Source organism: Phlebotomus argentipes, unplaced genomic scaffold (genome assembly GCF_947086385.1).
Source record: "Phlebotomus argentipes unplaced genomic scaffold, Phlebotomus argentipes genome assembly contig_15, whole genome shotgun sequence".
Taxonomy (NCBI): domain Eukaryota; kingdom Metazoa; phylum Arthropoda; class Insecta; order Diptera; family Psychodidae; genus Phlebotomus; species Phlebotomus argentipes.
This window is the reverse complement of record NW_026776181.1, coordinates 6,865,277-6,884,073: the sequence shown is the minus strand read 5'-3', so window position 1 is coordinate 6,884,073 and position 18,797 is coordinate 6,865,277. Positions and strand designations below refer to the sequence as shown.

The 18,797-nt window shown below is 41.2% G+C and overlaps 1 protein-coding gene across 1 annotated transcript in view; it reads right to left on the bottom strand.

Annotated features, from left to right (window-relative positions):
- Nucleotides 1-18,777, bottom strand: part of LOC132261701 (protein disks lost) — a 40,711-nt gene extending 21,934 nt beyond the window's left edge. The window contains exon 1 of the mRNA XM_059760632.1: nucleotides 18,591-18,777. Within this exon, the coding sequence (XP_059616615.1) occupies nucleotides 18,591-18,674 (84 nt within the window). The 5' untranslated portion in view covers nucleotides 18,675-18,777. The remainder of the gene's footprint in view (nucleotides 1-18,590) is intronic.
- Nucleotides 18,778-18,797: the final 20 nt, after the last annotated feature.

Genomic DNA, 18,797 nt, shown 5'->3' with positions numbered 1-18,797 from the left:
GACAGTGAAAAAAGCGACAACACTACTAAATGGGAGGGAATTTTTATGCAACCAACAAATTCCGGCCAATTTCTTTACAATTATATGCGCCAATGTGAATGTGTGTTCGACACACTATTTTGTAAAACTGAAACAAGTTGAAAGAGAGTTGGATATGCGGCAGAAAAAACGGGCGTGCTTTTCGTCTGAGACTTCTATTACATAAAAATAAATACAATTTTGTACCACACATAATACACAGCACCATTTGGCCAATTGAGCCAGTGCAAGAGATCATGAGAGAAAGAGATCCAGCGCAAGTGAAAGATATTGCTCACTGATTTTCTTGCGCTCTGTTGTTGTGGGTTTCACTCTCTGGAAGCCACAATTTTGTTGCCTTCTTTCTACACTTTACTTCATTTCTGTCGGCAAAAATACTCTCAAATGCAGGAGAATATTGTGTGGTGGAAATTTCTACCAGAAAACTCACATAAATTTCATCCAGTTGAAACGGAAAAGTTTGAATAATGAAGTGCAAGTAAGACTTATTACAAGATGATAAAGCATTATAGAGCTTTAAGAATGCCAATCCACAAAGTACATTCAGAGAAATAAAATTATATTCTTGAACCTAGAAATTAGGTTCTTAATAAAATCTTGAAAATAGCCTGAATCTACCTAATTTCGACTTCATTTCACTAATCGATTTCCAACCTGATTATTCTTGAATTGCATGTCGAAATCGATCTAAATTCTAGCCTGATTTTTCTTTCAGTGTAGAAATGTCTTAAAATTACTCGCAACAACACAACAGACATTTTGCCAACATTGCAAATACAACGCAATAAGATATTTCAGCTCAATAAATTAAAGGATCTCTCCTTGAACAAATTGAAATATCACAACACTTTGACTGAACATCCGAAGCATCCTTTCAGTTGAGTGTTCTTTTCGATACGGATTTACATAAAAATAACAAGAGAATACCCTTGAAATCTGGGACAAAGAGCACTTAAATATTAAACATGGCATAATTCAAGGCATATTTTCATATAAATCGAAAATATTCATACGAAAACCCTTATCCGTTTGTGTCTTCAATTATTTCTCTCTGTTTCTCTGCATAAACCTTTAAGTTATGCCCTTGAATCTCTCGGCAATTTCACATGGTTTTATGATCCAATATAGGAAATTAAATCTTCGTTCAACACACTAAGAGCATTAGCCAGAGAACTTGTTACACACTCTCTCTCTCTTCCTCTGATATCACGCATAAAATGTTAATCCAGAATGTTTGCTCGTAATACTATGAACTATGATCCGAAACTTAATCGACAGGGTTGGTAAGTGAAAACACATTTGACCTCATAACTTGTTGCCATTGCACGAAACACCCGAGAATGGATAAACAATATTTCCGTAATGAAGGTGAATTTCACTGTTTTCCATCGCTCCGCAAGTATTATTTACATCGCAGTCTGCGCTGCTTCCAGGAAAAGCTTCAGGAATTCTCCAGCCTAAACGCCTCCATTTCACGTAAAATTGATTGCATTTCACACTCATTGTCCAACAAATTTCTCTCTCTCACTTTTTTTTCAGGTGCTCGCATTCTTGGAACATTATTCAACAAATTTTGTCCAATTATTCAACATTATTATTGCTCCTTCAAAAGTGCAAGTAATATAATATCTATCAAATCATCAATTAATTAACCTACATACTTTTCCACCAACTTCTGCCCGTCCAGAGAAGAAGAAGAAGAGGCTTCGCACGTGAACGAGTAAGAGTGAAAGGGTGGCAAAAGTTGAAAATTGAACCTTACTCATCCACAATATATCACGTCTCTTGGGAATCAAGTGTAACATAACACTCAATTAATTGATTAGCACGATCGATTTTTGTATTTACCACCTACACATTGCCTCAAGCAGAGAATTTCTCTCTCTTTCTCCCGCTCATTCCGAGCTATCATCATCATTTTCGCCCACATCACAGGCACTTTCATCACATTTTCCAGCGCCAATCCCCGCACAGGCCCAAGAGAGACTCCAAATCCAACCCCCGATGATCCCATCTTGTGACACACATTCCTCCTGGGCCAGAGCCATTGTGGCGCGGGTGTGAGGAGACAAATTGCGTTTGATGCCAATGTATTTCTCTCAGCCTTTTTCCATATGGCTTTCTCTCAAACTGGAAGTCAGAGTAAAATTTTACGCAATTTTCACTCACGACGCAATTTCATAATAACACCCAACCAAGAGGTGAAGGAATGGCTCTTTTTTTGTGTGTTACTTCTTCACCGCTTGAATCTCAACTTCATTCACTATCACTCTCTTTCTCACTCTCTCTCTCTCATCTCTCGTCTAAAGCATCATCATCAACATATTCATCCAAATTATCGTCATTTCTTCAGCCCGACAATCTCTTTCACTCTCCTCTCTTTCACTCTCTCTCTCTCTCTCTGTGTCTGTCTCTGCAGCATTAGAGAGACCCAAAGCTATGGTGAACACTCACCGCATAAAATGTGTATCAAATATTAGATAATAGACAATTTTGCTGTCGTGATCAAACAAGCAAAAAAATATTGAGACATTTTCTCTCATGTCACCTTCTTTCTTCACCTTCTTCCTCACTTCTCCCGCGAGAGTTGGAGAAATATTAAGTCATTGTATCGTTTTCTTAAGCTCTTTTTTCTGCGGCATCAGTGAAATTTCTCAACAAAACCAATAACACACAAAAGCAACGAATTGTAGTGCAAATATCGTGATTGGACAAAAAATGAAACACTCTGCCAATATTCTTTTTTTTTAAAAGCTAACGAACACCTTTTTCAATATGATGATTTATGTAAAGTAGTTTTCAAAAAAACTCAATAAATTTTTTAAAGAAAAATTGTTTTTATGGCCAAACTCTAAACTTGTGCAGAGTTTCATATTTTTTTCTCTTTCACTTTTCTCCCCCAAAAGGCGCCAATGTTAAATGTCAGCGACAGTGAAATGTAGAAAATTAATTATTTTAGAGTGCCTCCACATGATATAATGGGGACTTTATCTCCGAAAACTTTTCAATAATACAAAAATTTCAATTAATATTATGAATAGGGGATCAACAGACGAATACAGTGTGTCACAGATGAGGGATGAAAATGACTGACACTTAAATGCCTCACATTTGACATTTAATAATCTATCAGTGTGCTGATTTGGGGTATCAAACTCCTCCTCTGTTACAGCCGCCAGTCATTGCTTTATTGCTCAAATTCACCTACATTTCCCCCCTCGTCTTCGACCTCGCTTATTTGCTGTATTGTAAGCGTACTTTAGATAAAAATCTAGTGATATAATGCAAAAATATTTCATACAAACACACAACAAGGTGCAAAAAGACAGAAACTACCGTCTGTAAATCTTCCTTCCAAACTCGATTTGCCAATTGTACGAAAAACCATCAATTGTGCAATAATTGATGAAATGCGAACAACTCTTAATGATATTTTAATACCTCACATTACTTAAAGTACACTTTCCACCCCCAGAAAAAGCAACCGGCTTCACTCTCGCTGCCGAAGAGGATCATTTTGGCAAGAGGCGAAGCGAAAATTGCCAAAGAAGACTGTCAAAAGAACTCTTGAGAGTGTTCAGAGGAAAAAAAAAGCGAGCGCGTGTGTGTGAAATCTCATCAAAAGACCATGCCCGGAAATGAAGCCACTGACCAGAATGAATTGGAGATGATGTTGACCAGAGGTGAAGTGGAATTTCCATTTAATGAACAATAGATGAAGAATGGCTGCAAAGCTCAGTGCTCGCAATTTTTGGCGCAATAAAAAACGCTCTTTCTCTCCACCAGCGAACCCCTAATTGAAATCAACCCTCTCTCTCACAATGTGTGTAACCTTGTTCTGCTGCCATACGGGAAATTTTCTACACCCACCCCCCAGAATTTTCACATTCTGCTTCTCTCACTCGCTCTTTCGCCATGTAAAACCAGAATAATTGGGAAACTTGAATAAACACCACCATTTTACCATTGCAGGCGCAAAGGTAAATTGTATGAGAGAATTATAAAAAAAAAAATCCCACCTTTAATTTCCACCTCAATTTCAATTGAATTAAATCACACACACTGAATATGGGAGAATACCAATAACACACAATAAAAAAGAATCAGCATCATGTGTGGATTCCATGAAACAGATGGTGAGAGAGTGAGATATTCGGCATGGCCACAAAAATATTCCAAATAAAATATCGCCAGAAAAGTAACGCGAGCGAAGACGGAAGTATGCGTGACGGGATGACGAATTTCAATTAAAAATTACGCAAAAATCTCCTTCTCTCACTCTCGCTGGCCAAAAAATGTATGCGCCAAAAAGAATTCACACACTCAAAAGGCTTCTCTTCTCAAACACAAACATTGCAATATAGCATTTAAAAGCAGGAGAGATATTATGTTCGATGGTGTCGTTGAAATTTTACAGAAATTATTTAACATCTCTCTTTCTCACTCACCACAACAACATTTTCTTGTGACGCTCATATCTCTCCTCTTTGGACGGAAATTTTTCTTACCCACTTTTATACACAAGTATACAAAAAAGAAACTTGTTAGTGTCTGTGTTTCGTCTCTCCCAAATCTAATTTAGCTAAAATTCATCATTTTATTTATGTAAAACACACAGAGAAGAGATCGAGTTCATTGAAAGGTTCTTGAGCTTTTGTACAGACACTTTTTCCCCCAGAAATGGTTAATAGAGTGTCAGTCAAAGAAGGCGAACGTGAATGTGAGGAGAAAAAAAGTCTTGTCCAGCAAATTGGCAGTGAAAAAGTCTCGAGAGAAGAAGAGTAACAGGAGAAGTCAGCTTTTGACTCACACGAAGCTTATTAAGGTGAACAAAACATTGAGTTTGAATAACATAGGAAAGCAGATAACCATGGCAATTTGAGATAATTATAACAATATGGATTTTTTGATTAACCCTTAAGCGTACAAAGTATCAAATTGATTAGCAAAATAAATTCTTTATCCACTAATAATATGTATTAACTGCGATTAATTAAGAAAGTTTGACTATAGAACAGGAAAGAACGGTGGAACATCTTCTGCTATGTATTCTCTGTTTCATGAATCCATCAGTGAGTTAATGTGTGTATTGATGGGTTAATCACATGCCTGACATTTATTAGATTTTTCAATCTTCCAGTTATGTACCTCAGAGAGTGCATCACAAAGGACTTCTCAACCTTCCAGTAGAGCATAAAACTAATAGCTAAAGGGTAACAAATCTGCAACAACTGAAGCAAACCCATTATTGCGAAGGGGGAACAACATTGCAGTGCAGCAACATGAAGAGTCTCTCAATGTTTGATGATAACCAGCAACAACAAAAAAAAGCTCGAGTAAAAAGGGACGAGCTTTATATGTTTTTCACTCGAATTGTGTGTGTGTGTAGCTTAGAGACTTGGAAAACGGGGAAAAGGTCAAGGATGTTGGCTCAAAGTTTTCCCACAAGAGTCCAACGCTTCCATTGGCAGCTCTGGTGAAAGAGAGAAAGAAAATAGACACAGATTGAAATTACCACATAAAGGAAATTGATCATTGAATAGAGATAAAACACAATTTTCCTCTTCACGTTTCCACCAATCGTCCTTGCATAGTCTTCTCCTCTTATACACCTTTTGCTCCCAAACTCAGAAGAAGAGAAGGAAGCAACAGAGAAGCTATGCGGGGTTGGAACTGGTGTGGAAAATTCTTATGGTTGGAAAACAAAGGCATCACCCAGTGTAATCCTTCAACTCCTTTTCCATCTCAGTGAATCAAGCACAACGACGACTGAGGGTATTTTCACCAGGGAAATCTTTTTCAATAAATTTAACACTCTCATACATACAATTCTCACATACAACAACTTTTCTCTCACCCATGAGAAATGGTGGAAAATGCAATGGGAAAATAAAAGGCACACAGCATATACAGAGGAGTTTTCAGCCAACAAAGAACAGACGTATCATCGCGAGAAAGGATACCAAATGGCGTCCTTCCTCGAGCTCCCATATATTATATAGTTTCTTGATGGTGTTCGTGTGGCTGGGATCACCCTCAGCATCCGCCCTGTAACTTTTCCAGGAGCTCAGACACCCCCTGCGAAAGGGCGGATATTTCCACCCTCCGCAGACGCGCCAAGCAACAAATTATGGGTAGAAAAAGGGAAAGAAATTGTTCATATTATCGTATGTCTGAGTTTTGTTGTTGTACTGAAAATACACTCAATTTCCACTGAAGGGTGGCGCGCGCTCTCCTTCCTCATCACGCTGAATCAAGTCACCCTCCATCTCTTTATCATCATCATCCCCTTCAGTATAATGTCCTCTCTCGTGCCATGCACACACAACACACCATGTTCTAGAGGCAAATGTGTATTGGTGGAAAAAGCTGTTGCGGTGGTTGCCGCCGCACGACGCAGTAAAACAACCCTCTTCAAATGAATTCTCTCCCTCTCGCTCTTTCGCTGCTACTTTTTGGGTGGGAGGGAAGTTTTTGGAAGTGAGTGGCAAAAGCCAGGAAGAGAACTTTGAGCTTTCCTCTCTGTTTATCTCTCTTTCACATCCACCCTCTGAACACGCGCCACTTTTGCATTAACTTCCCTCCCCACAGCAATCCACCTTCCCATTTCACCATCATTCCACAAATACCAAGACAAATTTCCCAACACCACCAAATATCCAAACTAACCCCCCGAGTAAATCCTCTAAAAGCTCACTGTCTCTCACCATTTCCTTAAAGCTCTTTCCAGCTTTGTCACACCCTCGCACAGGCTGTCTCACTCATAAACTTGCCACGGAATCAAAGGGTGCTTCAGTGCAAAACTGCCAGTAATCTTTCAATTTTTCGAAAGAATTCTTTTTATTTATTTGGCAAAATTCCCCCTAACAAGCGACATCTTATCTCCAATTTCCCTTGATAACACAATAAATGAAAACTCTCATCGGAAACACCCTGTTTCTGATGAATCAACACACAGAGATGAATCAGTTTTGCCTCCTCTTGAATGACGACAGAGAAAACATTTAGGGAAAATGCTTTCGGGGGGAGGAACGAAGACACGTATCTCGTGCGGAGAAACGCTGCTTGAGAAGGTGTTTCTGATCATGTCGATTTGTTGCTACTCGAGGGTGAAGACGGGCACTCACTTCATTCCCACCTTCAGACCAAAAACACTCCTTCCGTCGACGTCGTCGTCGTCGTGAGATGAAAAATCCCACTTCTTCGTGTTAGTGCGCAAAATTATATCCCTCATTTCGAGTATATTTTATTCTCATTCACAACCCACCCTAGTTGTTGATGCTTGAAAATTCATACAAATGACGGGGGAGTCAAACTGCCGACGCAGGGACTCAGGGCAAAAAGGAAATCCCACAGGAGACACTCAAGCGCAGCTACAGGGCAAAAGTAACCTTATTATTGAGAGTAATAAAAACTCCTCGCTCCTTTCCACCGTGAAAACAAAAGCATATCGAAATGAATTACCATACAGCCGAAAAAAAACACACACCGAGGGAGAAAATAAAGAAGACAGTGGAGAAAAAAACCCACGCGGAAATGGCACAGACTGCGACATTCTAAATAGGGGTGGTGGTCATAGACTCTCCCCGAGAAATTGTAGTTTTTCACAAGGGGTCTGTCTGTGTGCTTCCATTGGAAACCGAGCATTGGGCGGAGGGAAAGGTGTGAGACATACAAAAAAGACAAAGAAAATCAATACAATTTTGTCAATTTACCACCTTCATCAACCAAACCCTACAGAATTTTTTCCCTTCACTTCCAGTAAAAATAGTACAATTACGCCTGGTGAATAAAGGCAGAAAACTCACATTGTGTGTCGTCTTAATTTCTTCGTCGTATCCAAGTGAGAGCAAACACACACTTTCTGTCCTATTTGACTTTTCTCCTCTTTTGCACCCCCGGAAAAACCGTCGAAACACCCTTGCAGAGGACACACAATTAAATTTCACGTACTGCGTGTCTATTTTTAGTCTAACGCCGTTTTTTCCACCTCCTAATCAAACAGTATCGCGCAAAAATTTCTCTGTGTCCAATTGGAAATTTGCTACTGAAACCGCTTTTAGCAAATGTCTCGCCACTTTTTTCCTCACCATACACACATATATATTTTCATTCCAAACCAATAAGAGGTGAGGAAATTTAAATTTTTCGCCACAAAATTGCACACAAAGCTGAGCTTTACAAATCGTCTAATTTATCTATTGTCCATAAAGAGAGAGAGAGAACGACTTCTCTTCCTCCTTCCGTCCAACTTCGGAATCTCTTTGTCTGCAAAACTCAATGTAATTACACACCCCTAACAACTCTTCACATATATCACGGTCTGCACCCCCAGAGCGAAAAAGGAGAACAAAAAACTCTGACTAGACTTTGGTCAAATTCGATTTTATCCACCAATTGAACAGATTTTCACTGTCCAAATTGCCTAAAAACTGATCTTTTCTTTCACATTGAATTGCTGCATTAACTTTGAGACTTTTCCTACAAAATAGAGATATTTGTCTTAATTTCACTGAACCTTCTCTCTCTTATAATTTAGGTATAGGTTTCACTGACGACAACGTCGTTCCACCCCCGGTTCGGAGCGACTGCGGATCTCGAGTCACTATCTCAATGACGCGTCCCTCGAATTTCCCTCTGCATTTCACCCTGTTCCGCACTCACTCACCCAAACACACAAACACACACATGCACGGACAGCAGTGAGAGAAAATGTGAGAGAGACAGAGTGACTTCAAGGTTCAGGCTTCAAAACCACCCCTCTTTGTTGCTAGTTTTCCCTTTTCCATCCCTCTCTCGCCGCCGCCCATCAGGCGATCGTTCTCACTCACTTCCACCTCGGCAAGGGCTCTTCCTTTCATCGGACTGACTACACAGCTACAGAGGGCAGAAACCACCCCAAATTGAATGACCGTGTGTATGTGTGTGTGTGCATCGACACCAATTCAATATCCATTGTGAGCCACGAAACACACACAGAGCCAAAGCGAAAAAGGCTACCAAAAAGCCGACGTCGTTTTCGCAGCGTCGATGACATTTCAGGGGTGGCAATGGCAGTATTCCGCTTCCATCCCTCCACACACTTTCCCATATTACGTATCTACATTATTCTCCATAACATTTCATATATATGACTCTGAGCGTCGCGCCAAGAGTGAAAATTTGCAGTCAGACGCTCAATTAGTTTGCATTTTAGCCCTTGATTTCATTTAATAATGCATATTATAATTCCAACCCTCTTGATCGCGTCAGGAAAAATTCTCCATTGAGCTTTTCTTGTATGAAATTATGCAGAATTATTTTACACTTTATATTAAGTCTTTCAAATTCTGAATTTCAGGAAAAAAAACTCAGTGTTTGTTAAATAAATAAAAGTACAAATATGAAACGTTGATTTGTTAGAAATTGACTTAGAAATTCAGAAAATAAATATTACAGACCAATATTAGCTCTCTAACAAACTATTGGAAGATATTTTGAGGTTTTTGAGGTAAATTTGGCAAATTTCGCAGTTTAACGCGCAAATCAACACTAAATTTTCAATTCTGTCTCTTAAAAAAAAAACGTTTTTGACCACATAGTTTTCGATTCACCCGTCGATATAAACCTAAAGATATTTCTGCTTCTGCAACTTTCACAAAGAACAGAGCATTTCAGGGGAACAGAAAAGGTCTTTTGTTACTCTTTTTTGGCACGGACAAATTCATTTAACCTTCTCGGAAGACCACTTTCAGGGTTAAAGGAATTGCAGTAGGTAATAAACCCCGCAAGCTCGGAAACCGCACAAATCCCATCCCATTCTCCCTGTCTCTCCTTTCACTCACATTCACAAGAAATTATCTGCATAAATATTATTTGAAAATTTGTTCTTTAAAAGTCCTTGTCGTTGAGACTCAAGTACCGTTTGCCGAGGGCTTTTAAAACCCCTCATTCAGTGAGGGTGTTAAAGACTCAATCTCCCTACTTTAGGCCTCACTTTTTTTTCCCTACGAGTGCATTCTTTCTCTCTCTCTGCTGGCAAGCTCAGTTCCACTTCTTCGCTGCTTATTAGACCCCGAGGGGTGCTGTAAATAAGTAAATTTCATCCCCTACCTCAAAAATTCACTGTGGAGTGCAGAAAAAAACTGTTATTGAAAAAGAATAATAGAGCATATAAGGGCACACGGCAAGGGTATAACCGTAAAGCAGGAAATTTAAATGTGAAAAAATAAACTCTTTGGGATATTTTATTATTTCATATTGCACACAAGCATGAAAAATACAAATGCTCTGTGTTGAGGGTAGTTTGGCCGCCCCGAAGAGGCGTGAGAGGGTGAAAAATTCAACGTAGCAAATATAGTGTGTATTGCATGAATCACAGGGCGAGTCATTTCTATGCTGGGGGTTATAAAATCCCTTCTTCGTCCGTCCCTCTTCTCCTAAATATATGCGCCACGGTTCGTTCACATTTCTGTTACTCCCGATGGCGCTACAGCTATAGCACAGCGCACAACCTCCATATAATCATTTATTGTTGTCTAATACATAACGACGCACACACAACCGCACACAGTGGAATATCAGGGAAATTTCCGAGGGGTCCGTCTGCCATCATCCCCTGTGCAGCAACTATGCTCATTTATATGCTCTGCCAGAGTACAACTAACACCTCTCTTTGCAATTTGCGCCACATAGCATTCCGGGCATTGTTGCCCACATAGTGTCTCATATCAGGAAGAGAGACAGACACATACCCCAAACCCCAGGGCGGAGAGCGAGAGAGATTAAGCTTCCTTCCCTGTGTTGGTTGATCGTTTTATTATCGTCACCATAAATTCGGTATAGATTTAAATTGCACACGCACACAAGCACACACCATGATCCTAGATGTCTCTGGTGTGCTAATGGAATGGGCATAAGAAATTGAGGTTTGGGTAAAGGACCGAAAATACGCCATTCAAGACATTACCATTATCATAACATTTCCATTCTCAGCTCTGGCGAATTACGCCTAACTTGCCTACTTTCCACCGACATTCTCACTCCCCTTTTTACACTTAGAGCACAACTGGCAACATTTCTAAACCAGACAAAATAAAGAAAAAGTTAACAATAATAGGATTTCAGCTAATTCACTTAGAATTTCACCAAAGTTTCCCGCAGTTCAACTAATTCATTATGAGAACCACAAAACTTTAGAGTCACGGAAAATGAAAAGTTTTCTCTACAAAACTAAAGCATAACACAAAATTCCCAAAGCTTCAAACCCAATCATTCCATAGAAAATAGCTGATTGTCAAAAGCACAAAGATTGTCTCGTGAGTTAAATTCAACACAATGCAAAATGCGTAAAGCGATAAGCTTTCTGCCACCACAGAGGTTTTCCCACGCAAAGCATTGTTATGAACGCACTTTGCAGTGACTGACCGACTAGTTGGTGTGTATGTCAAAGAACTATTTGTTGAATTGGCACGCAAAGTCGTTATCGCCATTTAAATCTTCTGTACAGAACCAGATTTTGCATTATAGACTAAAAAAAGAGGCAAGTTTTCAAGTTTGAGAATTTTGATATTGAAATCACAAGATGCGGAATTGTAACCATATTCTGTAGAATACTTTAAGTCGTATTTTTTACCTTTCGTGGAATTACAACTCCTAAAAAAACGTTTTTTCTTCTTTCTTTATTGTGTAAACACATAAAACACGGTCTTGAATGAAAAATTAAGAGATTAAGAGGAGGTAATATTATTCATTCGGCATGCCTGCCTCTCATTCCTCTTCTGCGTCATTTACTCTGCGTTTTTCGAGATTCGTTACTTAGGCGACTATCAACTAATTAAAATTGTTGATGGATCAATATTTTTCACTATAACATTCCACGCATTCTATCCACCCATAACGACCATCGCACACCGGCGCAAAGAAGATTTATAACGAATTAATTACCAATAACTACATATACACACATTTTCTCCCTTCCTCCTCCTCCTCCTCCCCTCGACAGATCAGTGACAGATGTGGCAGTTTTTTCCACTCTCCTACTCTCAATGGCCCTACAACACAAGGACTGTACGCCATTATCTCCACTGTTGAATGCATCATGCGAAAATTCGCCAGACATTGTTAAACAAAGAGGAAAAATAAAATAAATACGCCATTGAATTGATTTTGATTCTCTCTCTGTCTCTTCTGGCCCTCAACATCCCGACATTTCCACAACTCCCCGATGCGAATCTGGCGAGAACAAAAAAAAAAAACCACCGTCGAAAACCCACCCTTCTCTGTCGTCCAACTGAACCAGACAAAATCCCATTTTCTATTTTAGGGGAAAACACATTCCCAAATGATATTCCCGCCGCTTTACTATGGAAACTTCCAATAGAATTGTGTGCGAAGCGCGCGCGGGGAAGAGAGAGACGGGCGAAATGAGAGACACACTCGAGTGATTAATTTATTCCGGACACAACTGCTGCAACCCCCATGCCAGCTTTTTGATATTCGTGCAGAAAAAACACACAATCCCAACAACGGGCAACTTCTAACACCCCCTCGGGAGAGACAGAGATGCACGAAATCGCTTACTCTCACACACACACACACACACACACTTGCGCACTGAGGGAGTCAGGAAAAGCTCCAGAGACTTTTCCACCACCCAAAACAACCAACACAATCAAAGAAAAGTTACGCGATATCGAGGTGGAAGTTGAGGAAAATATTCGCACAACTCACGTCTGTTGCTGCGAAGACTTCAGTTACAGTCGCAGACCAAAAAAAACGCACTCTTCAGCTTCCTTGTTATTGTTTTCGAAAAATTGCCAAAGCCATACAAACATAGCGAGAGTGAGAGAGATCATTTAGGTCATTCACCCAAAATGCATAAACAAGAATAATGTCAATTCATGTGGATTTATTCATACATAAATCATTTTTTTCCGCTGAAATCAATCTCCAGTTGAAAATTGAGTGAAAAATTGAGAATTATGCCAAAAAGTGTGATAATATTGAATTATTTTGATATCCAGCAAACACAAAATGCTAATATTTAGGTTTATATTTAATAAAAAGCTTATTTTTTCGCTTTCTTTTGCTAAAATCTTAGCCAAAATGTGAAATTTATACGCTCTCAGGCCGTTTGGAAATCAGACGAAAGGAAATCCATACAAGATGAACTCACTGTTTGCTTTTTGAGATCTTCTGAGAAAAAATCAATAAATTTATCAAAATATTAAGTGTCAAATAGAAACAAAATTGCTAAGAAATTGATTGAAATTGATGTGTTTGTAATACTTGTGTTTCCTCCTTCGTCCGCTACGATCGCTGACCAGCTGCTAAAATCTGAGCTGACATCTTAGCACTTTGCAGCTAAAATACCTGTCTTTTTTTTAGCTTCTTGTGGTTTGCTGGGTAGGAAGTCCAGAAATTCAATAATAATAATAATTTCAAGTCAGAAATATTTATAGTCAAAAGCGTCCGTCTGAAATCCTCAGCTCGCAATTTCAATGCGGAAAATTCTTCACGATGACCCTCAGCAGGTTTCGTCTTGGCATTTTCCACCCCCCAAAACTCAATACGTGCTCGTGACGTCGAGAGGGCGACGTCTGGGGAGATATTTTTAAGAAAAACATAGAGAAAAGGTAAGATTCTATTGGGGGACTGGATAGGAAGTGTGGTGGTTGGAAAAAAGGGAAAAACTCTGCCATCATTCTCTGTCGACGTCCTGGCGAGGAGTCCAGAGAGTGAGGGAGAGAGAGAGAGATGAGAATCCAATTGCCAGCGCGGTCTCAAGTGAGATGGAGATATCTGAATAAATTCTAAATAGAAATTCTTCTGAATCTGACACCCTCTCATCTCACCCTCGGGGCTGTATCGACTGTTATTATTTATGATCAAAGAAAGTGGCCTCTCACAATCATCCCACACCTTGATCATATCCTCAGCCTTCCCCATCCTTTGCCAACCCGGAGCAATTCTTTTTCATTTTTCCCCATCCTCTCTCTCTCGCTGTGCTCCACGTTCTGGGCAAGTCTTGGGGGATATCTCATTATGAAAATTGCCTCTTTTCTCAGCGAATTTCGAGCGTCTTCGCCGCTCGGCGAACACACCAGACATATACATACATATATTTTTTCGGTGCCCCATCTGTCGTCCCATTCCTCCATATTCATCACCATCTAATTTTCCCTTATTGAGAATTCTTAAATGAAATAAAAAGATTTCACTCCGTGTGTCTTCGTTTTGTCTGCCGCCTGTGCCATCATATCACTGCGCTCTCCGTGATTATGGAAGATAGTCCCGCTCTTCTGCCTCCTCGGCCACATTCCCTCTTCTCTGCCTTCCAGGGGGGGTGTCTCCTCACCCATCCATGTGTGGCCCCAGCAACACACAGACGCACGCACACACAAGCAGCGCAGGCAAGAGAAAATAAAGAACCAAAAAACGTAACCTTTAATAAAAATAAAATTCACTCCTCGACGCACGATCGTGTACAAAAGTCACTCTGCGAGAGAATTCTTTCAGCCCAGCGCGCCTCTCTTCCAGCCATTTCTTGTGCCTTTATTATGGTTTAGTTCCGAGAAGGAAACAAAAGACCAAACATACAATTTTTACCCACCAACATTTCCCTCTCTCTCTCCATCTTGCGCCGCATCGCGCCCTCTCGCTCACCCACCGCCGTACGTGATGCATCGCCGCCAAGGAGAGACACACAAAGTTCTAGATCAGAGTTACACCATCAATCACCCACGGGCCGCATTTATTCAATTTCCATTGCACCACCGCTCAGGGGTCGCTTGCATCAGCACCGCGAAAATTCAACTTCTCATGCACTTTTGCAACAACTCCGCGTCGCGCCCGATCATATCGCACCAGCCAAGACAGCCTCATCACATAACAACAACAAGACAAAAAAAACCTAAATAGACAGTATTATTATTTTATTTCGCCGTTTCTCCAGTGACACGAAAAATAAATAAAAATTTATACCTGACAACTTCATCGTAATATTAAATATTAAGATGCAGAGACACTTTTATAGCGCGACAACACTCCAAATTGTCTGTATGCCTCGAAGGACACCACGCTGAACTTTTCCCACAGCTCAAAGAGATTTTCTTGACATAGAAAAAGAGACCATCAATTTCATTCACAGTCTCTCCTTGTACGCAAAAAAAAGAAAGATAAAGCTCATGAAATTTCACACCCTTGTTTGACAATTGCGGAAAAAGCAACTCTCTTACATGCCAAATCGTGAAGCCAGAAGAGATAACAAAGTTGTTCTCTTATTATATGATCAGTGACGTAGATCAGTAATCATATATACAAGATTACCGAATAAAAGTGCAAATATAGAAATCACAATTTACGATAGTGAAACCAAAAATATAGTGATAAAGGGGAAATCAGGGCAGTTTCGAACGGAAATGTGGAGCAGCTGAAGGAAAAAGAAGTGCATTCGAATTAACTGAGCACATATTGTACTGAGCACAGATTTTTAATCGTATTTTTACTTAGTTGTGAGGCTGAAATGGTTCAAATTGAAAAACCAAGCCTTAATTTGTAGTGATGAGCACGAATTGGCTCATTTGAATGCCTTAAAAGAGTAGAGAAATTCTCTCAGTTGCTAAAAAATTTGCAGTTTTTAGTTGTTTTTGCCTCCTTTTCCCTTTTCCTGCTGTTCCAAGTGAAGTATCCCTTCTTTCTCACTTGAGCCAACCATTATCATTCATTTTCCCCGTTTTCCCAAATATAACAGTGTGAAACAAATGAGCAAACTGAGCCTCACCCTCATTTTAGTGGGATTTGACACTTAATTTTACATAATCAACTTCCTTTGGAGCTATTTGCAACAATTCGCACAATTTTTCACTTATTTTAAGAAACTTTCAAACAAACCCAATTACAGTGACAAGTTCTTGTCAGAATGATGAATTCAACAATTGGAATCGGTCAACATACGGCCGAATCATTGAACTTATACAAGGTCAATTATAAATTCCATTTGTAATTTCGGTTGAGGAATTTCCGGTCAAACATCTTCGACTAGTCATTCTCTGTTCAGAGCAAACTTAAACTCTCACAAGGACAAATTCTCCGGAAAGACGCTAGTATACCTGCATCTCAATCCTCTACTTGGAAATTCAAATCCCAACAAGGGCGAAAGAAAACACAAACCCAACAAAGCTAACCAAATCTGTTTAGACGGAAAAAAACTTTTCCCAATTTCCGCCCCCCTAACAAATCATAAATATAATGTTTTCGGTAGCGAGTATTTATCTTAGCAATTACCACTTGATTTATGCGACATCCTTAGCGCCCAATTAATCTTCCTCCCCGTCCTGGAAGGATAGAATTAACAATGCAAACAATTATGTCTTGTAATTTTGACAGGACTGTCACAATCTTGAGACAATTTATTTCGCCTCTCCACGCTACTGTTTGCCATCCCTGACTGGAGACCTTCAAGTGGAGAGGCATTATGGGCTGAGATATGGGCAATTTGGGCACCGTCCAAAGGTGGAATAGCGCTGAAAGTGTATGTTGGGCTCTCTCTCCTCCTTGGGGAGGCGCAAAGAGTATCCCTTCTAATGGCGATTGCTTCACAAATTTTCCATGAGCTTTCGCCTCCCCTGCGATAAATCACACACTTTCCAGGCACACCAGCAGAACAACAAAGAACCCAGACAACAGACGAGAAAGAAGATTCTTCGGCATTTCAGCCGCGGCGGAGAGAAGTTCTTCGTACTCATGGCCCGGGAAGACAAGAGAAGATTCATTCTTCGTGTCTGCGGCCTTTTTTCTGTTGCTCTCTTCTGTGCTGCCTCTGTTTTTTTTCGTTCTTCTCTTCCACCAAACGTTCTTTTCCTACAATATTCTTCCTCTATGCTCTTTTTTTCGCCGTGTTAATCCTTTTGTTTCACCATCCATCCTCTCTCTTTCTAGCCTGCCCATAGAGACGCGAGCTCCCCCTTTTGGATCTCTATTGTCTCTTCTCACTCTCTCCCCAAGTTTGTTGCTCTTTATTCTCCTATTCCACACACCATTCTTCCAGTCGCTTCGTAGCTCTTTTTTTGTTGTTGGTCCTCTGCCCTGGGTTCTCGACGGTTCTTTTTTGCACCTCTCTTTCGCTCTCCTACACACCAAAAATTTTCGCCTCCATCAGAGGGCGCGTGTGTGTGCGTCCCGGAGAGTTCTTCAGCCTCATCGCGACACCATCCCTCTCACTCACAGCACCCCAGGCACCCAAGCGCGCTGGTGGGAGCGAGACAGCGGCAGGGCGACCTCAGAGAGCCGTCATCGAGCCATCGGCCTCGCACCAACACACTCTCCAGCACCCCCCACAGCTTTTCTCTCTCACTCACTCTGTCTCTCCGGCGCGGCGGCGTCTTGTTCGGCCACACTTTTGTGCGCCTTTTTTCGCCGTCACACACGCTCTCCTCTCTCTGTCACACCAGCAGACCCAGACTGGGGAAAGAGTCTCTGGGCAGCAACACAGTCACACGAGTGACACAAAGGAAATTTTCAGCTTGTCTGCTCTCTCGCTCGCACTCACGCTGAAACATTGGCTTTTCAGGGTGGAAAGGCACCGGGAAGCACCCAAATCACACCTCCTCGTGACCCGAGCGCCAGGAGGGCTGGAAGCCAGCCTACCTAGGCTTGGCCTAGGCTGTCCGGCCAGCCTGGCAGAGGAAGAAGCGCGCTAGACATCGACCCTCAACCGTCCCTCGCATCCCAGCGAAGTGAAGCCTGACCACAAATGGGGACAGGAAGTGGCCAGAAGCCGTGGACTTCCCGGCAAACCGGTGCGTTTGGGGTGCCACCCTCTGTCGAGCATTCAACACTGCGCGCCCCGCGTGAGAGAGCGAGCGAACAGGCGTTGAGCCCCTCGACAAAATGTTCTGTTGCCGCGGAACAAAGGCGCCCAACTGACAAAAGTTGAGAGCCGTTTTCGTGAGGCATTTCTGGCTTGGGAAGAGTAACACTAAAAGGGGGAATAAGAATTCAGGAGACTCACTTTGGGTAGACGCGATTGCAGCCGCCACTTTCACTTTCACTGGACGTCTGGGGTCGCCACACTGCAAATCCACCCTCTATCACACACTTTATGCACAATATTTGCACAGCACTGTCAATTGTCCGACTGTTGTGGGCTCTGTTCACATGCCAATGCTACAGTTTCTGCTTTTGCCGTGGAAGCGGTTTTTCTTGCACGTCGCTTGCAAACACTATGTCTTCAGCTCGATTCGACTTGTTTGCTGTCTCGCCGAGAGAAGCCAACTGCGATGGCCGACACACGGTGAGTCTATCAACACTCATCCCTCTCGCTCGCGCACCCCCAATTCCGAACGCCCGACAGAGACAACGCGACAAACACACAAATTGCTCAAAATGTGCTCACTTTTGACAGCCCATCCGATGTTTTCTTTTTCTCACTGAGAAACCCGAAAAAACCCCCTTTCCAATCGAAATTTTCCAAAATTCACGATGGAAATCGCTCCATATTACAATAATCCTTCATTAAATCCACTTCCGATCGCTTGAATTGCATGAATTAATGATAAATTCCCACTAACCTCAATTATGGTGGAAAACCACTCGGGGAAGTCGTCAGGCAGAGACTTTTGCTTTATCATCCAATTGAGCAGCTTCTCAGCCATTTCTGCACACTCAAAACACTCACCAAGTACACAAACACAGCCACTGTGGTGGCGAAATGCGATTTTTCCAACGCGAAGCTCTGAAAACGTCCGCAAAAAAGCGAGTGGTGGGAAAATTGACTT